This window comes from Channa argus, chromosome 1 (assembly GCF_033026475.1).
Source record: "Channa argus isolate prfri chromosome 1, Channa argus male v1.0, whole genome shotgun sequence".
Lineage (NCBI taxonomy): Eukaryota > Metazoa > Chordata > Actinopteri > Anabantiformes > Channidae > Channa > Channa argus.
In genome coordinates, this window is record NC_090197.1 from 26649452 (window position 1) to 26669322 (window position 19871).

Consider the following 19871-nt stretch of genomic DNA (forward strand, 5'->3'; position numbering starts at 1 on the left):
CTCCAAAAAGTCAGACATGTCAAACTAGGTATAAAGCAAACCTACCATTTCAGAATGCAGGTTGGAGCCTTTTATTTCATACCAGTGACAAGTGTGCTTGACTTAGACAGTGACACTGGTCTTCTAGCAGATTACGATTATTACTGATTATGTCAAAATCTGCTTTTTTTAAAAAATGGTTCCAAGAGATATTCCTGACTTGTGTATATTGGCACAGAGATCAATCTTACCTAGAAGAAAGAAGTCCAGTTGACACGATTCAATTTTCGGATAACCAAACTGAGAATGTTCACAGACACACAGATCAATTTGATCAATGTGACTGATCAATCACCTCTTCTTAATTTGACATGAACACATAGTATGTAGAGATGCATAAAAGGAGTAGGTTGGGGTGGTAGTTGAAATAACAAAGCACAGGATGTTCCAGACAGTCCTGTGTGAAAGAATGCTCTGTTGTCACCATGAGGACATTATGTTACATATGTGACAATGAGACATCTTCTCTGAAGACTAACCCATCTTTCTAAACTAACCATCCACTATGTTTGCACAGTATTTCTGAGTGTTTCAATTAAAAATTGTAATGAAAGTTCCTTATTTAATTGAGGGCAGGGCAGGCCCTACACACACTCACTGCAGAACTTCAAACAGAGTGCAGCTGAACAGAGATGTTAAGTTTAATAAGATTCAAAATTCAAATTCCAAATTCCAATTCATTGCATGCTAATAGAGGGAAATTGCTTACTTACTCTGTATAACATTATGCATGAAAAAACAAACAAACACTAAACTAAAAGCCAGTAGGTAGTTTAGTACAACATCCGTTAAATAAAGCATAAATGTGTCGATCATAGCGAGTCCTGGCTATTCGCTAATTCTTATGAAGATGCTTTTACTTCAGTTGTCATATATAAATAAATAAATGGGAAAGTTCTGGTGGACAGTAATCACTACACCAGCCCCCTTCCCTCTGCCATCTGTACCTGCTCAGGAATGAATCACATCAGAAAGGACTGAGGATCATTGTGTAATGCTGGCTGATTTCTACATAATTGTTTTAAACCTCACCAAGTTATTAATATCCGGAGAGCTTGTTATTCCATGTACAAAATGAGAAGAGAGATATTAAGTCTATGGGACTTCGTGTTTGTAGAAATGAATTCCTGAATTTTCACTGCTATCACATCATTCATTTAAGTTCCATCAGTACCATGTGTCCACTTCTATGCTGATAGTATTAAAACTTAAATAATCCTTTATAGTAATTTCTGATTCCTTCTTTATAGTAAATTCTGTACATGTGCAAATAATGCAATTAATAGACTAATCTGAATGGAAAGGTTCTCAATCTCTCATAAAGAATGAGAACCTTTTCCACACTGCTGCATTACCTAAATGCTTTTCAATAAATTAAATTTAATTGAGATGTACATGTGATTTTTTTAAAATACAAATCTTAAATTAGGGAATACACAGGCAAATTGATTAAAAAAAAAAAAAGGTACAAGTCTGAAGGGTTAGCAGTTTTTGAACCCATCACAGAGTTGTTTGTTCGATTCCTGGCTCCAGCTGTCACATTTAAGCTGCAAATTAGTTGCTTGGATGAGTGTAAGCCAGCTGTATAGCAGCTCCCCCTACGCTGTGTGAGTGTGTAAGTTTTTTAGTGTGAATGGGTGAATAAGAAGCAGTGTAAGTGCAGACTATTTACCATTTAAAACCCTAACCTCAACAATTCCCTTAGTTACTAACAAACACCATGAAAGAGCTGGAAAAGAAAGAAAAGGAATAAAATGTGAACTGTAAAAAGAGGGCCATGGTCCAATAGCTGGAGGCATCTTTTGTTGTCAGACCTTATGAACAACAGGAGTCATTAAATATTTAAGAAATTTCTAAAGACAACAAAATCAACAGAAAGTGAGAAGTCAGCAGAATGCTGGGGTTGTAGCAGCATTTTACTTGGAACAGATGCAGGACAGTGACAGGACATTTGTACGGTGCATGACTGACTCCTATTTATTCATGGACATATCAACAATGTCTAAACTCTCTCGAATGGAATTGGTGCATTAAACAATAGGAGTTCACTTTTACAACAGCTTTAATTCCAGTGCATCTCCCTCTGAAGCCATAACTAATGGTATTGGTATGTGGGTTTTGTTTAAATTTCCATATGAATAACGAGGACTTCACCCTAAGAATGGCGACATCATCGCTGAGGCTTGAAGAGGCAATGGTGACGTGAGCTCCCAGTGCATCTGCAGAGGAGACATCTAAATGTCTTTCCCTTACAGCCATGAGCTCATAATTAGTTCCATGCAAAAGAAAGTTGTCAAGTGAAACAAATCAGTTCCATCTAAATGCACCTGCTTAGGCGCATGAGGACCCTTTTTAGTTTCACTGTAAAGAAGACAAGCACAGGAACACAGAGATATTACACAGCACTTCAATATAATCAAATATTCTTAAAAGCCTCTACAGAGACTTTGAGTACCACTCTTCGTTTGCAGCAGTAAAAAGAAAAATATTAGTGGTCTGAATCATAGCACCTTCTGGTTTTTGGTTGTCTAAGCACATTTTCGTGACTGCCGATTCAGTTGTTGTCCTCCTGGATATCAAATTGTCTGTTGGGTTTGGTGGACTCCAGCATGAGTTCATACAGCTGGCCAATCTGTTCATCCTGGAAGTCGCTGAGTTTTCCTTCTGACAGACTGGCTCCGAACTGTAATGAGCGGTCTTGCTTCTCCACTGACTCCAAAACCTGAGTCTGCAGGGTGTCCTTGTAGTTCTGTGGAGTGGACACAGAATAGCAGCAGCAGTTAGCACCTGGTCTCCCACTGGTGACTAGAACAGTACTAAGCCTTTTTTTTTTTCAAATACATGTAATTAATTTACATTTTTTGCCACATAGAAAATAGGGAGGTCAAACAGACTTGACACACTAACATCTGTGCTAATGATCAATTTATAACCATTGTTGCCCATAAAATAACATAAATAACAGCCATGAACCTTCATAGAGCTAGTTCAATATTCACTATTTATCATAACACTTTACTAGATATGGACAATATAGTAAGAGTTTAGGAATAAATGAAAGAATTCCTGAGCTAAATCTTAAAATTTGTGGGCTGAACTGAAAAAAGCAGGTTCCTACCAAGAGGCCCACAAACTTGAATCTCTGTTGCACAAATTCTGCCAAGAGGAGTGGACAAAAATTCCTACAAATTGTTGAGTGAAGCTTGTGGAAAACTAAAAGCAATTGAAAGGCAATGCTACCACATATTAACAAAATGTATGCAAACTTGTGATATTCTGATTAAAAAAGCTGAAAAGCTTGGACAAACTAAACTAACAGAAGAATTACAGATTGAAATATTAGTTTATAGCAGTCACCTACATATTAGCTTTAAAGCTTAGACTTTTTGGTTGATAGTCTTGACACCACATAAGTCAATGTGAACTGGGGTTCAGTGCTAAAGGACACTTGGACAAGAAAAGTTAAAAACTGGACTGCCAACCTTGCAATTAGAGTTATGACTTTTACCTCCATAACCACAGGCAGTGTTTGATTGCTTCTTCTGAAAGAGCCGACAGGGAGGGAAGTTGAACCAGTATGCAGTCAGGAGTGTTAAAGCTGTGTTAGACTCATTACGTAGTAAACATTTGTGTGTTTTCAGTTGCTGTTAAATACAGTGCTTCAGTGAAAATGGTGTGTTAGTTAGTTTTCTGTCGTTAGCTGAGATAGTAGTGGTGTAGAATTTAAACCCTTAAATATGAAGGGCTTTTAATAAATCAAATAGTTTTATTTGCATTCAACTGAGAATCCACTACCTATTGCAAAATCTGGACTTTTAGTTGTTACCTGATGTTCTGAACCTATAACAAATACAATTCTAGACAGTGGTGGAAAGTAATGAAGTACAAGTACTTTGTTACTGTACTAAAATAAATTTGTACTAATGTATGTATACTTTACTTAAGTAGATTTAATTTTTCCTACTTGGACTTACATCTAAGAGCAAATATCTCTTTGCTCACTTTTATCACTTTTTTTACTCCCACTACATTTCTAACTAAAGTTGTTTAAAATCAATCAAACAAACCACTTTTTCCATTTTGTCCTTCCATGTTTTTATTTAAGACTTATTTGCGGCAGGAAGGGCATCAGGTGTAAAAAAACTCATACCAAATCAACGTGCAGAAAATGTTCCGCTGTGGCAGCCACTGAAGGGACAACCCAAAAGCTGCTGACTATTTGACATATTAGCAGTACTCAAAGTTAGCTGGTAAACAGTAATTTTACTCTTTAGCTTCAAAAATTTTAACTTGGCAGTTTCTACCTCTTCTTCTCACTCAATATCCGTAGTTTAGAAATAAAGCTGTGCATTAGATCTTTAACCCATCATTTATGTCTATTACCATTAATTTGTTAATGCTCAACCAAACATGAAACAGCACTGGTTGACAGAAAAGGACATAGAAAAAAAATAGTCAAGCGCTTTTACTTTTAATATTAAGTAAAATATAAATCATCAAATTTTTAGTGGGTACTTTTAATAGAGGACATTATGGTTTATTTATACTTTTACTTAAGTACAGTTTTTGAGTACTTCATCTACCACTGATTCTAAATCAGTTTAGCAGGTATAGAAAATAATCACATGGACCACATTCAATGCTCTTGAAGAAAATTAAACTATAATAAAAAAAAAGAATATAGACTTTTAAAATCTGTGAGAGGTATTTCTTTCCAGTTGAATAAAAATTTATGGTAATGATGACTTTGTCAACACACATATAGTGCAGAACTACTTTTCCATGTTTGTAGTCAGTGGGAGAGCAGGTGGGAAAGGAGGGTGGGAGACCAACAATTATAGCAGTACAGTGTCCTCTTGCTCTCTGTCATCACTTTATGTGTTTTAATGTAGCCAATTTCATGGTTGTACTTTTTTTTTTTTTTTTTTTTTTTTACATAATTTTCTTTTTCTGTTGCCAAACAACAGAAAGGGTATAAAAAGTGATTGTGACTTATAAATGCTGTGTTGACCAGCAGTCAGCATTTCTGCTGCGAGACTGGCTAAACTGAAATTGAAATAAGAAAAGATCAGTAGCATAAGAAAGCCATATTCAATTACTAGATCTGTTAGTATCTAAAGGAGTTGGAGCTATTTAGGCTTGTAAATCATTACAAACATGGGCCGAACATTTCTCAAAATTCTGCGTTCATGGTTTCCTCAGAGCCACCTGTACAAACCAGAACTGATTCCATGTGCAGGTGCAGGGAGATGAGAAATGTACAATAAATACTAATCTTCAATCCAAGCTTAATGCATTTCACGGTGTGCAACTGCATTATACTGTAAAAGAACTGCCGACTTGTCGAAGGTTTAGTGTAAAACCTGACCACAGCTGGATTTCAAGGGCTCGTTCTGATATCAACTTGTATTTATACATCAACAGTCTACTGACTTTAGCACACGTTATTGTCAAAAGGCTACTTGCTTCAAATAGGCTACTTATGTATGTCCTAATGCCCTAATTCAGAAAATTATAATCTATTGATTTTATGGCATAATATGAAGATTTAAAATAGAACGTTCTGAAGAATGAAGTGGTCTTAGGGGTCTTTAGAGTTTGTTGGGATTACAAAGTATTCGTCGACCAATATGGATTTCTCATAAGCTAATGCCAATGCTGATCGTTAGAGAGCAGGGAGGCTGTTTTGTTCCTTATTCCTCTCTTTTTTTGCTAATTCTCTCTGTTTTTAATAATAACAACTGAGAGAAATATGCTCAACTTAATAGAAATAAACAGCATTGAGCAAACTAAATGAATTCAGAACCAAATTAATTTCAATTTTTAAAATATTATTTGTGAGCAGCAACAAGAATATCTAATAAAAATGTCAAATACAAACATTCTGTTGGGTAGCTGAAATTAATAAATCCTCATAAAATAAATAATAGTGCAGACATCAGCCAATGCTGACCACTACTACAGAAACACTGGTTGTTCAGAGTTGTTACAGAGTGAGACAATAACTTGAAAATGTTCTTGTTCTGTCCCCTGACCTCTGATTTTGAATAATCTTTTCACAGAGCTGACTGTTCTTTTGTTCTTGTGCCCAGGATACTGATTCACTAGTTACTTGATGTCTACTTATATTTAACACATTCATTGCACTCAGATGCTCTCCATTTAACTGACTGTGTGACACTAGAAAGCAATGGACTGCACAGGTGATTCAAGGAGGAAAAATAATGATGTAATCACTTACTATTAATTGTATATTTTTATGAATTATTTTAGAGTACATGGTAGAGGCCGTTTTTCAATTTGACACGAGTCTTCTTTTGCAAATTTATGTCAGAAAGGGCAAGTTAAATCCACCATGATTGAATGTTATAATAAAACAAAAGGCTATAGGCTTCAGCAGTTACACAGAGACTTACTGTTCTTCATCTCTACATTTACAGTTAAACCAAAAATTCAGACATGAATGGTTTTAGTGAACTCATTGAACCAAGTTTCCCTGGATGATCTGTTCATCTAAAACAGCCAAAGCCAAAAAAACATGACAACAGTCCCTCATCCCCTCGAGTGAGACCAATTCAAATGAACTCTTCTGGTAAGAAAAATATACAGTGATATAGGGTGGTATAATGAAAGTGATTGCCTCCTCCCCAGTGGTTCCACAGCTACTGCAATGCCAAAGAGACCTCTCAGGATTCCAGCTGCAATCACCATTTACTTCATTAGAGAAATTACCTGCAGATGAGTGACTTACCGTTCCCCAGCAGTGCATAATTGTGCTGAAAACATTGGCTCTCTTTCTAGGGCCATAAAACAGACCTGGCAAGCTGTCATGATTAAGGTTATTTTGGAAATAAGATGATGAGTAGCAAATATTCTGGTCCCAATATTCTGGTCCCCCATCAGCACACGGATCTAGACAGGCCTTAAGAGGCTACTGTCAGGCTGTTTGGAATGCTCTACTCATTTTGGTCCAAGACTGAAAAAGGTCAGCTCAGGCTTAGAATGATCAGTTACTCAACCATTGCTGTATTTTGTTTTGTATATTTAGTTTGCTCGTTATAGAAACCATGATGTGGTTCTGAGACATTCATTCTAAAATATCTAAGACCTTTTCAATCGAACTACCCACAACTGGCTTAGTACAGCTTCATTTTAAGTATTTCTACCTTTTTGTTTCTCTTGGCAAACCTGTGCACCACCAGAAATGTAACTTAACTAACACTGAGACATTGGAAGCAACTTTCCTTTAAAAGGACCTTTAAAAGTAGTTGAAGTAAGACTAGAGTCAGGTTAACAACAAGCCACAACTTGTTTGGCTATGCCATTAAAAACTGAGAATCTTCTTCAGCTATCTTCATCTTACCACTTGTATACTGGAGTGGAAATTTGTTGTCTTCCCATTTCTCTTCTAGCGTAGCATTAGGTCTCTCACACACATTGCACAAACAAATAAGAACGTGACTGTAAACATTAGTACCTGTGTGCATGTACACATAATCATTGAAGCAGCACCTGTTGCTAAAGAGACTTTTTAGTGACCTGACACTCGCATGATCAGTATCCTGGCATCAGTTATTACAGACTTGCACTTTCCCACGAATCTTACTCTCAAAGTCTGAGATGCCTACTAGTTATTTTCAGTCTAAAATGTGATGAATAAATTCTGGTCCAACAAAAATACACTTTATAATAATAATAATAATTCATTTTATTTGTAAAGCACTTTACTGTCATTGTATCTCTGCACAGTAGGTATGTATGTACATCCACTTCCATCAGTGCCTTTATGAGGCTGTCCTGCCATCATGTGGTAATGGGTTGACATTGCATTGGCAGTCTCGATAATAATTTTATTCTTCGTAAGAATAAAATTATTATAACTGCACTGTCCTGTTAAGTCTTGTCCTGTCCTCAGGACTGTGCAGTTATAATAATTTTATTCTTACGAAGATATACACTGCAACAACCAGTCACGTAGCTAAATAGTTGAGAACAAGAACAATAATTTCAAAGAAGGCTGCACAAACTAGCTGATAGTTTAATAAAAGGAAGGGTGGATTGGAATGTTAGTGGATAATATATACAAAATGGAATTCATAATTTTCTCAATCAAATGACAAAAAAGACAACTTTAGTGTCGTAAAAAAAACCTCCTTTAAAATAAAATATTGACAGTCAGCTTATCAATAAAATTAACCTAATAATTCCAAGCTTTCACGTAAGGTTATTTAAATTACCCCGTGAAGTGATAGCTGAAGCCTTCATTTTTACTTTTAAGTAAAGAGTAAAAGGACTTTGAACTGAAAGTTTGGCTAGTAAATCGTTTTTAGCGTGTCACCGTTTACCTGCCATTCTGCCATGAAGCTCTTCACCTCCTCGGGCGATGCACTTTTATGTCTCCTGAACTCGCCCTTCACGTACTGGTCACCAAGGGCTCTTAAATCTATAGGCAGGAACCGATGCAGGACCAGAATCCTCTTGTACAATGAGCGCACTTTGGAGACATGACTGGACGCAGCCATTAAATAACAGCGGCAGTTTCTAACGGAGGTGAAACTTCCAACAGATTTCCTATAACTGAAAAACAATGACACATAACATAACTGCAAAGACTATAAAAAGCTAATCATTTAAAGCAACACAGCTTAGCCCGGAAATCTTCCTTTTTCCTTTTTCCTTCTTCTTCTGTTTGGCGAGTTCAGGAGACATAGGTGACCTGCCGCCACCTACTGGACTGAAGGAGTAGTACAATCCTCTGTATATTCCTCTCAATGATAAAGCTCCCTTTGTTTTTAATAATAGAAATTATACTTTTCAGTGAAGAAAAGTTCTCAAGTCCAGTAATTAAAAATTTGAAATAAATAATATGCGTACAGTTTCTGTTCTCTTTAAATAAGAGGGAATAATAAATAATAAATAGGCCCGATCCAATTAATGACGTTCTCCACTTAATTTTTACTTGCTTACCACGCAGTCAAACTTCACCTTTTTTGATTCAAGTTAAAACTTTCAGTTCCTTACTTTTTTCATGTCACTAGTAATTCTTGCTTCATCTGCTGTTCCAAAATGCTTTGATTACATCCCAATCTAAACCCACATCTCACAGGAACGAACCTGTCACATCATTCGTACATGTGAACTATCTCAAAATCCCTTGGGATTTTGCAAGAGGCATATTCAGAAAGCAAACAAGTGTAGGTCTGTATCCTGACCTTTTATTTAACAATAGTACTGGTGGTTTGTGCCTTTCCCTCTGACAACAAGGTATGTGCGGAAGTAGTTAAGTGGTGTGGGATTTGGAGACTCATCTTTGGAGAAGATGGGGCTTAGAGCATGTCAGATTGTTTATCACTTTACAGCAATATCAACTGCTAAGGATGAAAGATTTTTTCAAAATTAGGAAAAATATTTTCATCACAATTTTGTTTTTTTCATAAAATTTACAATCATCTTATTCGTAACAGTTTAAATGCTGTGAGAGCCAGCATTATATGACTTTTTTTTGTCCTTTCGGTTTATCCTGGGAGTTCAGGGTCGCCACAGCGGATTATTTGTCCACATGTTGGTTTGGCACAGTTTTTACATCGGATGCCCTTCCTGACGCAACCGTCCAATTTGTACCGGGCTTGGGACCGACTGGGAATGAGGATGGGCTTTTGGGGGTTCACCCCATGGTGTTGGCAAACACCTACTAGGAGCCACTAAGTTGGGGAATCGGTGTCTTGCTCAACTTTGGCATGTTACAGGAGGAGCCGGGGATCGAATCAACAACTGTGGTTATCCACTAACAACTGATTGGTGGATGACCGCTCCTGCGTCACAGTCGATGAATACACGGTAACTTCCCAGTTTTTCTTTCATCAGTTTATTGTTGATTTACACACACTTGTTCCTAACACTCTCAGCAAACTCTAGGATCAGTATTCTCAGGATAGGTGATGCTTGTCCCTCTCTCCTCCTCTCTGTGGGCTCCTGTGTTCAGGTGTTCTTTTGGCTCCGACTGAGAGGTTTTGTGAAGATTCGGTCAGTTATGGTAGAAAACCCCGTGTGAGTCAGTGAGAGTAGTGTGTGTGTGTGTCTGTGTACGGAGTTTATTTCGCTGAAAGATCCGCGACAAGTTAAAAAGAAGATTTTATAGCGTTTTACAACATTTTCAATTTAATGTGTGTCCTGAACTTCAGCCTGAAAATTTTAACGCAAATAAGTGGAGAGTTGTGTAGCTTATTCAGTCAGTCAGGATAATTACTTATCAACAAATTCCACCTGAACAGGTAACGCAGGAGAATGAGGCGCATATGTTCGAATTTCATCTTCATCACTGGAGTGATGGTGGGATTTCTCTCTCTTCACTTTCTGCTGATGTCGACGTCTACTAAAGATCAGATGATTTATTTAGTGAGGAATGTCAATCATGAAGCTAAGCATGGTTTGCAGCAATCAGGTATGTATTGAAATATTTTTAATCGTTTTTTCTTTTCATGTTTCACTTTTATTGAGTCAACACTGTCCATTGAAACGAATCAGACAGGTGCTGCTCTCAGAGCCAGGTGACCAACAGAAGCGCAGGGAACAAATGAACACAGTTTTTTCTGGTTTTTGAAAATAAGTTAAACAAAGATGTTTATACAAGCAACATATACATCTCTGTTACAAATGACACCTGAGCTTTGTGTCTAGCACCATTTATGTAATATTCTACCAGAAATAAAAGAGGGTACAATGTTACAACTGAGCCTAGTGCAAACCAGCTTATTTGAATATGATGTTGTAGATAGTCCACAATATCTCACCTGAGTTACGTATTAATTTTATACAAATTGAAACACACACACATACACACCTCAGTAAGTGAAAAAAAACTAGGCATAAAAATTGCATGTTTCTTTTAGGCCCACATTTCCTGCTCCCCCCTCTTTACTTCTAGGTGTGCCTGTCTCAAAAATGAACCTGAATTTTGCAAAATAGTCAGTCAGTCAGTCTTTTTTGTGTCATATTGACTACTGTCCAAATACTGTCATACATTTTAAGAGTGTGCTTATGATAGTCTTCTGACAGTATGACTGTGTTTATTGATTAATAAAACCTGCTTTTCTACCTATTAATATTCAAAGAGCTTTACACTGCTTTTCATTCACCCATTCACAATCACTCCGATGGGGGAGCTGCTATGCAGTTGGCCAACACTCAGCTGGAACACACCTGTGTCAAAGTTGCCCACAGTGTGTCATGTGCACAAAGTCTTGCACAATAAATCTTAGAAAAGCAATGAGCTACTTCAAGCCAAGTTTTAGATTGATCATTAAATTCTGAAAGATTTCGGTTACCTTTTTGCTTAACATACAGTTTTTACACTGCCATTTTCACACAAGTTGCACATGAAGTAAACTTAAATAATAATCAAATCAAGTATGTGTTTAATAAGAATAAGCTGACTGGTAAAAGTACTTGCTAAAACATGTCTGAATAGTTTAATATATATTTCACATTTCTATTTTCACACTGCCAGTAAATTAATTTTGGGCTGACACAGATGAAAAATAATCAAAAGTGGCATTGTCTTTGGCATTGTCATTGCTTAACAATGATACATGGCACTGTATCAGAGGTTCAAAAGATGCCCATAATCATGATTTTGCAACCAAAGACTGACTGTGTCAGAAATGTAGGAAGATGTCTTATCTTTTATCCTATTCAAATTACAGAATTTATCTGGAAATGACAGATGCCAGTAATATAACAATATAACATGTAGAATGTTTTTCAGGTTAATTAGCAAGAAAAACAAATAAACAAAAAAGATCAAACTTTCCTAATCCCACAGCTCAAAGGAATGGTGTAAGTATTTAGAAAAATTGAAAAGTGGAATATAAAATGTATTAGCAACAGCATATCTAAATTTAGCATTTGTAAAGAAACACACAAACAAAACAAACACACAGCCAAAATAATTTACAAGTGATTTAAGCATGGTTAAGCACAGTAAACATCCAGTATTTAGATTTTAAAGACATTTTACAAAATAACTATATTTTTCTACTGAATCAGTGTTAAATTTGAAGGCTTTACAACTTTTTTTGTTCCAGAAATATAAGTGCAGGTCCTCTTAAATGAATCATTTATGTCCTCCCAGGTGTTAAAACACTTAATTTGAATAATAAAGCACGTAAAAAAAGCCCAAGTGCACACAAAGAATTATGAATATAAGCCATTTAAAGGAACAAACACAAAAACAAATATAAAAAAAAGTTAGGAACAATAAAAACCAAATGGAGTTAAAAAATTGTTTTAAGAGAAGATTTAAAAGCAGGAAGTGAGGTGGCCTGCCTGATGTGAAAAGGCAACTCATTCCACAATTTTTGGCCGGCAACAGAAAAAGCGCAGTCACCTTAAATCTTCCCCCTTGTCTTACGGACGACTGAAAGTGAGTGATCTGCAGACCTAAGAGAGTTGATGGAGTGTATATCAGGAGGAGGTCAGAGAGATATTGAGGGGCAAGGCCATGTAAACATTTAAAAACAAATAAAATAATTTTAAAATCAATACAAAAATTAACTGGAATCCAATGAAGTGATGCCAAGGTTTGAATAATATGCTCTTGTTCTTTTTGTAGCAGTTAAAAGCCGGGCAGCAGTGTTTGGAACTAGCTGTAGCCGAGCAAGTGACATCAGGCTAAACCCAACATAAAGTGCGTTGCAGTATTCTAAGCAAGTTGTGATAAAAGCCTGGAATAAAATCTCAAAGCGATGCAGAGAAAGAAAAGTTTTTGCTTTGGCCAGTTGTCTTAAATTAAAAAAGCTGGACCTGACCTCTGAACTAATCTGTGCATCAAGTTTGAGATCACTGTCCAGTCTCACACCCAGGTTTGTTCCTATAGGTTTCAAATATTGACTTAAAAAACCCAGGTCAACCTGAATTTTGGAGGCATCACTAAGCCCAAACAACATGACCTCAGTCTTTTTATCATTAAAGTACAAAAAAAGTCATTGACATTCAGGCCTTCATTTATTCAATACTCTAAAGGAGTTGTGTTGTAGAGTAAGAGTTTTCGTTTTTTAATGGGAGATAAATTTGACTATCAACACCATAAAAATGGAATGAGATTTAATCTTAACTTATATTTGGCTCTACCTTCATAGTTAGTGACCTGTTAATTACAGTATAAATTAAAAATAAAAATGGGCAAACAAGAACAGGTTTTCTTAGACCTCTATAATTGTCTTGAGTTATTGAGTTGACAAGTTATTTATATGTATATATAGATTTCTTTAAATCGTGTACACTAATCCTCAGAGACATGCTGCAACTGGATCCAGTCAGGACACAACATGCAGTGAAAGGCTCATGAGCACATCTGCCCTTGAAGAAAAGTACTGTCATTCTTGAGAAACAGGCACTTGACAGATCCTGAGGACTAAGGATTTGAAGTTTGAGTTTTCTGGCACCAGGATTTGTCAGACACAAAGATCATAAAAAGATAATAGTTGCCTCTTTAACACCATCAGGGAACCATGGAGGTGGAAACACGATGATCTTGGGAAGTTTTTGCAATGGAAAGGTGGGTGATCAGTGTTGGGTACTAGTCCATACTGAAAAGACATGCATGCCATTCCCTCTGGGCAACGACTGATTGGTGATAACTTAATTTTTCAGAAAGACAGTGATCCCAAGCATATTTTTTAGTTGTGTAAGAAGTCAAGCGAGTGTGGGATAAGATGGACCGAAGAGTTCGAGAACACAGTCCAACCAGCACAGACTGGTTCTCTACTTTCTCTTCTCCTGACCTTACACTTTACAACAAAAAACATGGATCATCATTTTTTAGAAAAGAAGCTACAAAATCTGGCATTTTAGGCCACAACAATCACAAAGCATCCATAATCCTGGAGGCACTGATAAGATCTCTGGTCTTTGGCTTTGGTAATATTATTAAAACTGGAAATCCGTTCACATCTCAGCTGCTATGTAGGAAAGGTATTGACCCTGTCTACTCTGCATTGATGATTTCTTCAAATGAAGAAGAGCAGAAATTATAATACAAACATCTGGGTCAAATATAGCTTATTTCAGCATTACTACTTGTAGTTTGCCTTCCGATTGCAGCGGCTTGATTTCAATATCCATGTTACCTTGAATCAGCTTGGCTTCCTCTATTCCTATATTTTCAACTTAAAGGTTTTGTTGTTCTGTTTTAACAAACTTATCAGCAAATGTGGCTGCCTGTCCACCATGCTCCTGAAATTCTTCTACAGTAAAGAGTGCAGGCCACTTCTCATTAAACATATATTTTCCAAGTTGATCTGTATTCCATCATTACAATAATCTAAGTTTTTTTAAAGTTGCCAGGTTCTATAAAGCTTCTGAATTTTTTATTTTTTTTGGCATGACATCAGCAGCCCTGAAATTAATTTATTTTTTGCCAACTGTGCTGGTCACACACCAGTTCAACCCAAACTTGTCTTGAATACACATTATAGTATTGGTCTGATTAGGCTGGAGTAGTTAAACCCATAATAATGTATTCAGGTGTTATACACTGGTTAAACTATAGGCATCTTTCAGGCAGGATTTCAAACTAGAAATTATTCAGCATCTGATAGCTTCTGTTGCCCAGGTTCATCACCTGTCAGTTTTGATGTTGGAGGACTGCAAAAAGAGCAGCTCATATTTAATCTCAGCTGGGCTTTGGGGAAACTGTGGTGCAGGAGGTAGAGTGGTTGTCCACCAATCCTGCAGTTGTTGGTTCGACCCCTGGCTTCTCTGGTCCCATGTCAAAGTGTCCTTGAGCAAGACACTGAACCCCAAATTAGTTGCTCCCATTGTTTGTTGGCCAGCTCCATACCAGGTTCCCTATCTGTGTGTGACAAGGAATGAGAAGCAGTGTAAAGTGCTTTGAGTACCAATAGGAGAAAAGCACTATATAGGTGCAGACCATTTACCATTTACTTTGCCATATGGCATCTGGGAGAAGTGGTCTCATGACACCAAAATTGGGCTTTTGACCATCAGACTAGACACCGTGACTGATGAAGAACCCGGGTAACAGCTTCTGTGTGCACAAGCTTGTAACTCATTCAGAGGAGTCAATGGTGTCTCAGTGGCATCTCTCACTAGTCTCTTATTTCACGGTGTTTCATTGTTAAGCACTCAGTGAGTGAGGATTGCAGATTGAAGCCTGTGCCATGTTCCTTCCACTTTTTAATGATGATTTCAACTGTACTCTGTAGGATACTAAATTACTTGAAAATATTTTTGAATCCATCCCTGTTTATCATGTCTAAAATGTCCAAACAAATGTTTTTCTCTGTTTCTATTGGTTAAACCTCCAGATCAGACAAGCTCAGCAGCTAATTCTTCTCATACAACACGGATTTTATGTTGGATAATGACGGGGCCCAGTAACTTGGAATCCAGAACCAAGCACATTAGAGCAACGTGGGCCAAACGCTGCGACAAAGTGCTGTACATGAGTTCCATCAAGACTGACTTCCCCACTGTGGGGCTGAATGTGACCGAGGGGAGAGAAAACCTGTATTGGAAGACCATTCGAGCCTTTCAGTTCATTCACCAGCACCACCTGAATGAAGCAGATTGGTTTCTGAAAGCAGATGATGACACGTTTGTGGTCATAGAAAATCTCCGCTACACCTTGTACAAATATGATCCAGAGAAGCCGTTTTACCTGGGTAGAAGATTTACCCCTTTTATCCGTCAAGGCTACATGAGTGGAGGAGGCGGTTATGTTCTCAGTAAGGAAGCTTTGAGGAGATTTGTCAAAGGGTTCGACACCGGTGAATGTAACCATTTCTCCAGTATAGAGGATATGGCTCTGGGAAAATGTATGGAGACAATGAAGGTGGAACCAACAGACACCAGAGACATAAAGGGGAGACAAACCTTTCATGCTTACCCTCCAGACTATTACGTGGTCAGACAGCTCCCTAGACCACGGCCTTGGTATCGGATTTATGACCACTACACTCCAGTAGAGGTAAGCACCACTATAAAGAAATTCCTCCTGAGAATGTGGATTTATAAGTAAAAATCATAAAAACAGCACTTTTATCTGACCTTTAATGTAACCAAACAGATGAAAAGCATGTTTAAATGAATAATGTCCTTTATCAAAACATCCAAACTAAAGCCGGTAATATGAACCAAAACATTCATTTGTGAACTGTTCCACTAGATACATCCCCAGGAAAAAACACCTCTGGCACCTTTTGTGCCAGAGGACCCAGATTTTAAGCAAGCTAAAGCACTGGTACAGGCACAATATGTGTTCAGTTGGGTTAGGGGGATTTAACTTTTCCCTCTGAAAATCCCATGTTGAGTTGCAGTGTGTTTTGGATCATTGTCTTGCTGCATGAGGAAGCTCCTCCTAATAACTTGATGCATTTCTCTGCACATTGGTGGAGAAAATGTTTCTGTTAACCTGTCATTCAATATTCTGTTGATATTTTCTTTTAGTTATATTATCAATAAAGATCAGTAAGCCTATTCCAGAAGCATGATACTTCTGTACCTTCACTGTGAACAGATCAGGGTTTGTGGTTTGGGTTATAAAGAGGTCTTTTCCCCCTCCACACTTTGACCTTTGGTCCAGGTTAAAATTTGTGTGTTCCCACATCTTTAAATGCTTTAGAGCCATTCTTCCAGAGTGAAGTGCAGTTTCTCACTCCTTCTCTCGTTGTGTCTTTTGACTTTAGCATGTTGCCAATAAGAAAGCAGCAGATATACGCTCTCCGGCAACTTCATTAGGTCCACCTGTACAATCTAATACAATTCAATACAGCAGCTCTGCTATTATTCTATTTTTACAATGTCAAACTTCCTCATTTTTGAGGTTGAAATTGTCAGAATGGTAATAATTCTACTCTCTATTTATTATTGAGAGCACATGGCATGGTTATGTTCAGAGGTGGTGCTAAAGTTTTGGCACTCATTCATTTTAAATAGTCTGGGGGGGATTCAGTTAGTCATATGCTTTCGTTTTTCTGTTTATGGTTTTGTTTGTGTTTTTTCACTGTTTGTGTTCTACAGAAATTGGTAATTACACAAACCAAATGTTGACTCAGTAAAATAACTGACCTTTCAAACTCACTTAATCACACATTTCAACAAAAGTTAGTCAACTGGACTTTTTTCTTAGAAGAAAAGACTTAAAACAATTAATCTCACAGCACACCCACGATAAGAAGGATGTTTGAATACTTCTGTTTATTTAAATTGTCGATGTTATACAGTCCACTGTATAACACGATGTGCTGACCACTCCTGCACAGATCATTCACATATGTTGATAAGTTTGAAACCAATTTTTAAAACCTGTAATCTTTACGTTATTGTCATGTTGACCAGAATGAAATAAATTTCTAAGATTGTGTAAAACAAGCCCAAGAGGTAAATGGTAATGGTCTGCACTTATATAGCACTTCTCTACCTATTGGTACTCAAAGCGCTAATATGTAGTTATTTTAATACCAAAGATATAAAACTACCATCATTACATGTATTATACTGTAAATGAAAAGAGCCAATTATATATAATATGTGAATTAAAAAAAGAGATTAAAAGGCCATGACATCTGCAGAAATCTGCAGTGTCAGACCTGTCAATGTCCAAATTCAGTGTCACTGTAACTAGTTCCTTCCTATGCCATTAGTTCCTATGACATTACCTCACCTTCTCGAAACCCATTTTAACTGCGGGGGTCATTGTGCTGTAAAAAACAGTTTTTATGGGGATGTTTGGAAATTAGAAAAGTCTGTTAGCAATCAGTTTACCAAAACCCCTGATTGACTTAAACAATGGACGCTGGTTTTGTGGCGAAGGCATCACTTTTAAATACGGTCCACATACATTTACTAGGGCTAATGACAGAACTTTGGGAAAGCCATTCCAAAAGCTGCTTTATTCATTCCACAACCATTTCTGATGTATATTTGTGGTCATTGTTCTGTTGAAACGGCTGAATGTCAAAGATTTAATCATTGAGCTGATAGTAAAGTTATACTGAAGAATTCTGGGGTAATTGTCCTTTATTATTCCATCTACTATTTGCAATGCACCCAGGTCAAAGTCCTTAGCTAATGCTAAGCAATGCAACAATCACCGAAAGTATGAACCCCACCTGGATGCAGATCCCTGCACACTGTTAAGTCTGATCACTGCAGTCACTTCACTTTCCAAATCACACTGTATGCTGTTTGTAAGTAGTACTTATAGGATGATTGGTCTAAGGATCAGGGTCACATTTAACATGTCTGGTTTGGGGAAGCAGTAAAAAAAAGTCTGGGGGTGATTTGTTTTTCTGTTTATGGTTTTGTTTGTGGTTTTTAACTGTTTGTGTTCTACAGAAATTAGTAATTATACAAACCAAATGTTGACTAAAATAACTGACCTTTCAAACACACTTTATCACACTTTTCAACAAAAGCTGGGCAACCTTAGACATGTCGTAGTCTTACAGGTAGACTAGCCAGAACTAGCCACACTGGTTCACACATCCCAGAAACTGCTCATGTTCCCTGTGGCTACTTCCTTCCAGCATTAACCATCAACACCCTGACATCGCCTGGAATGAACTGGGAGTCAGGGCTGTGGCAGCTGCAGTGAGCTCCTGTCTCTCGATGAGACTTCTTGCAGTCCAACAGCTTGGCAGGCTGTGAGACAGGACGGTCACTGCATGCTGCTGTGGGTACCATGGGATTCTTGTGACTGTTTGGGTTTTTCTTGTACCTGTCAGCCTGAGGAAGTCATCTGTGGAACTGTAAAAAATCCTTCACATTGCCATGCCAGCTGGCTGATCCAGGCTGATCCAGTTGACACTCCCAGCACAATTGACACTCTCATTCAGAATATCCTGTTTCTCTGCAGGATAACAAGGCTCAGTTTTCTTCTGGCAGCTTGGGCTGCTGCTCTGGTGAGGTGGAGTGATGGGCTTGTGACAATGTAGTAACTTGGACAAAGGTCAGTGGTCATTTGCTTTTGCAGTTATGCTGATTAGCCCAAGAGGACCAATGATGTGTTCAGGGCTGTGATTGGGCTCCCCTTCAGAGGACTTATAGGGGCTCTTCATTGTCTTGAAGCTGGACAGACATAGTTGCATTGCTGCAAATGTTCATGTGAGCATACTTCATCAGCCACAGACTATCTATCTCATCACACCCCTTGATATTGGGTTTGGTCGCCACAGTTTGCTCTGTGGATACCTTGGCAGTAGTTATCATTGGGTCCATGTCAGAAAGCCTTATTTGGTGGGCTGGCCCATGATAGAGACTAAAGAGTGCATATGATTCCTTGAGCCTGCTGCAGAAAATGCCTCATTGGCATGTTGCATCCCCAGACACATTACACACACTAGTCTCTAAACCTGAGATTTTGCAGCCACAGGGACACATCCTAAGTTGTGGTTTGTTGTCTGTCATGCAGGGAAGCGTGGTGTAGCTTAACTCTAATGACTTTCCCTCTGTCTTTCCCAGGGACCAGGGTGCTGCTCAGATTTTGTGGTGTCCTTTCACTACATCCAAGCTGTGCAGCTGTATGTTTTGGAGTACCTGACTTACCATCTACGGCCATATGGATACAAATACAGATTTGATCCTGATGAAAAAAATTATGTTAATAAAACAGCTATGTCTATATAAAATGCCAGTGTCAGCATGACAACCTGAATCTAACCATGGCTTTGAGTCACCAACAGGTTTTAGAACTAAACATAACTTATTTGTCATAATATATTTAAACTTTTGTGTCTGTAATTTTATAAATTATTTTATAATAATCTACATGCTTGGTTCAACAGTGAAAACTGTTCATGATGACTTGGGGT

At 37.6% G+C, this 19871-nt stretch overlaps 2 protein-coding genes across 6 annotated transcripts; one reads left to right on the forward strand and one right to left on the reverse strand.

The window, feature by feature from the left end:
• Positions 1-1937: 1937 nt before the first annotated feature.
• sdhaf3 (succinate dehydrogenase complex assembly factor 3) lies at positions 1938-8727 on the reverse strand. Its single transcript, XM_067510472.1, has 2 exons — positions 8385-8727; positions 1938-2788 (listed from the first exon to the last, which is right to left on the reverse strand). Exons 1-2 carry the CDS (start codon positions 8559-8561, stop codon positions 2594-2596), a joined length of 372 nt encoding a protein of 123 aa, XP_067366573.1. The 5' UTR covers positions 8562-8727; the 3' UTR covers positions 1938-2593.
• A 1167-nt stretch (positions 8728-9894) lies between these two features.
• Positions 9895-19822, forward strand: c1galt1a (core 1 synthase, glycoprotein-N-acetylgalactosamine 3-beta-galactosyltransferase 1a). 5 transcript variants are annotated; one of them, XM_067510511.1, is made up of 4 exons: positions 9896-10086; positions 10311-10480; positions 15366-16027; positions 19522-19822. In XM_067510511.1, exons 2-4 carry the CDS (start codon positions 10324-10326, stop codon positions 19684-19686), a joined length of 984 nt encoding a protein of 327 aa, XP_067366612.1. In that variant the 5' UTR covers positions 9896-10086; positions 10311-10323; the 3' UTR covers positions 19687-19822. The 5 variants fall into 5 exon arrangements, with proteins under 5 accessions (XP_067366629.1, XP_067366612.1, XP_067366603.1 ...); XM_067510518.1 differs by having other exon boundaries at positions 9904-10062; XM_067510528.1 differs by lacking the exon at positions 19522-19822 and adding an exon at positions 18917-19435 and having other exon boundaries at positions 9895-10480.
• The last annotated feature ends 49 nt before the right edge of the window (positions 19823-19871 follow it).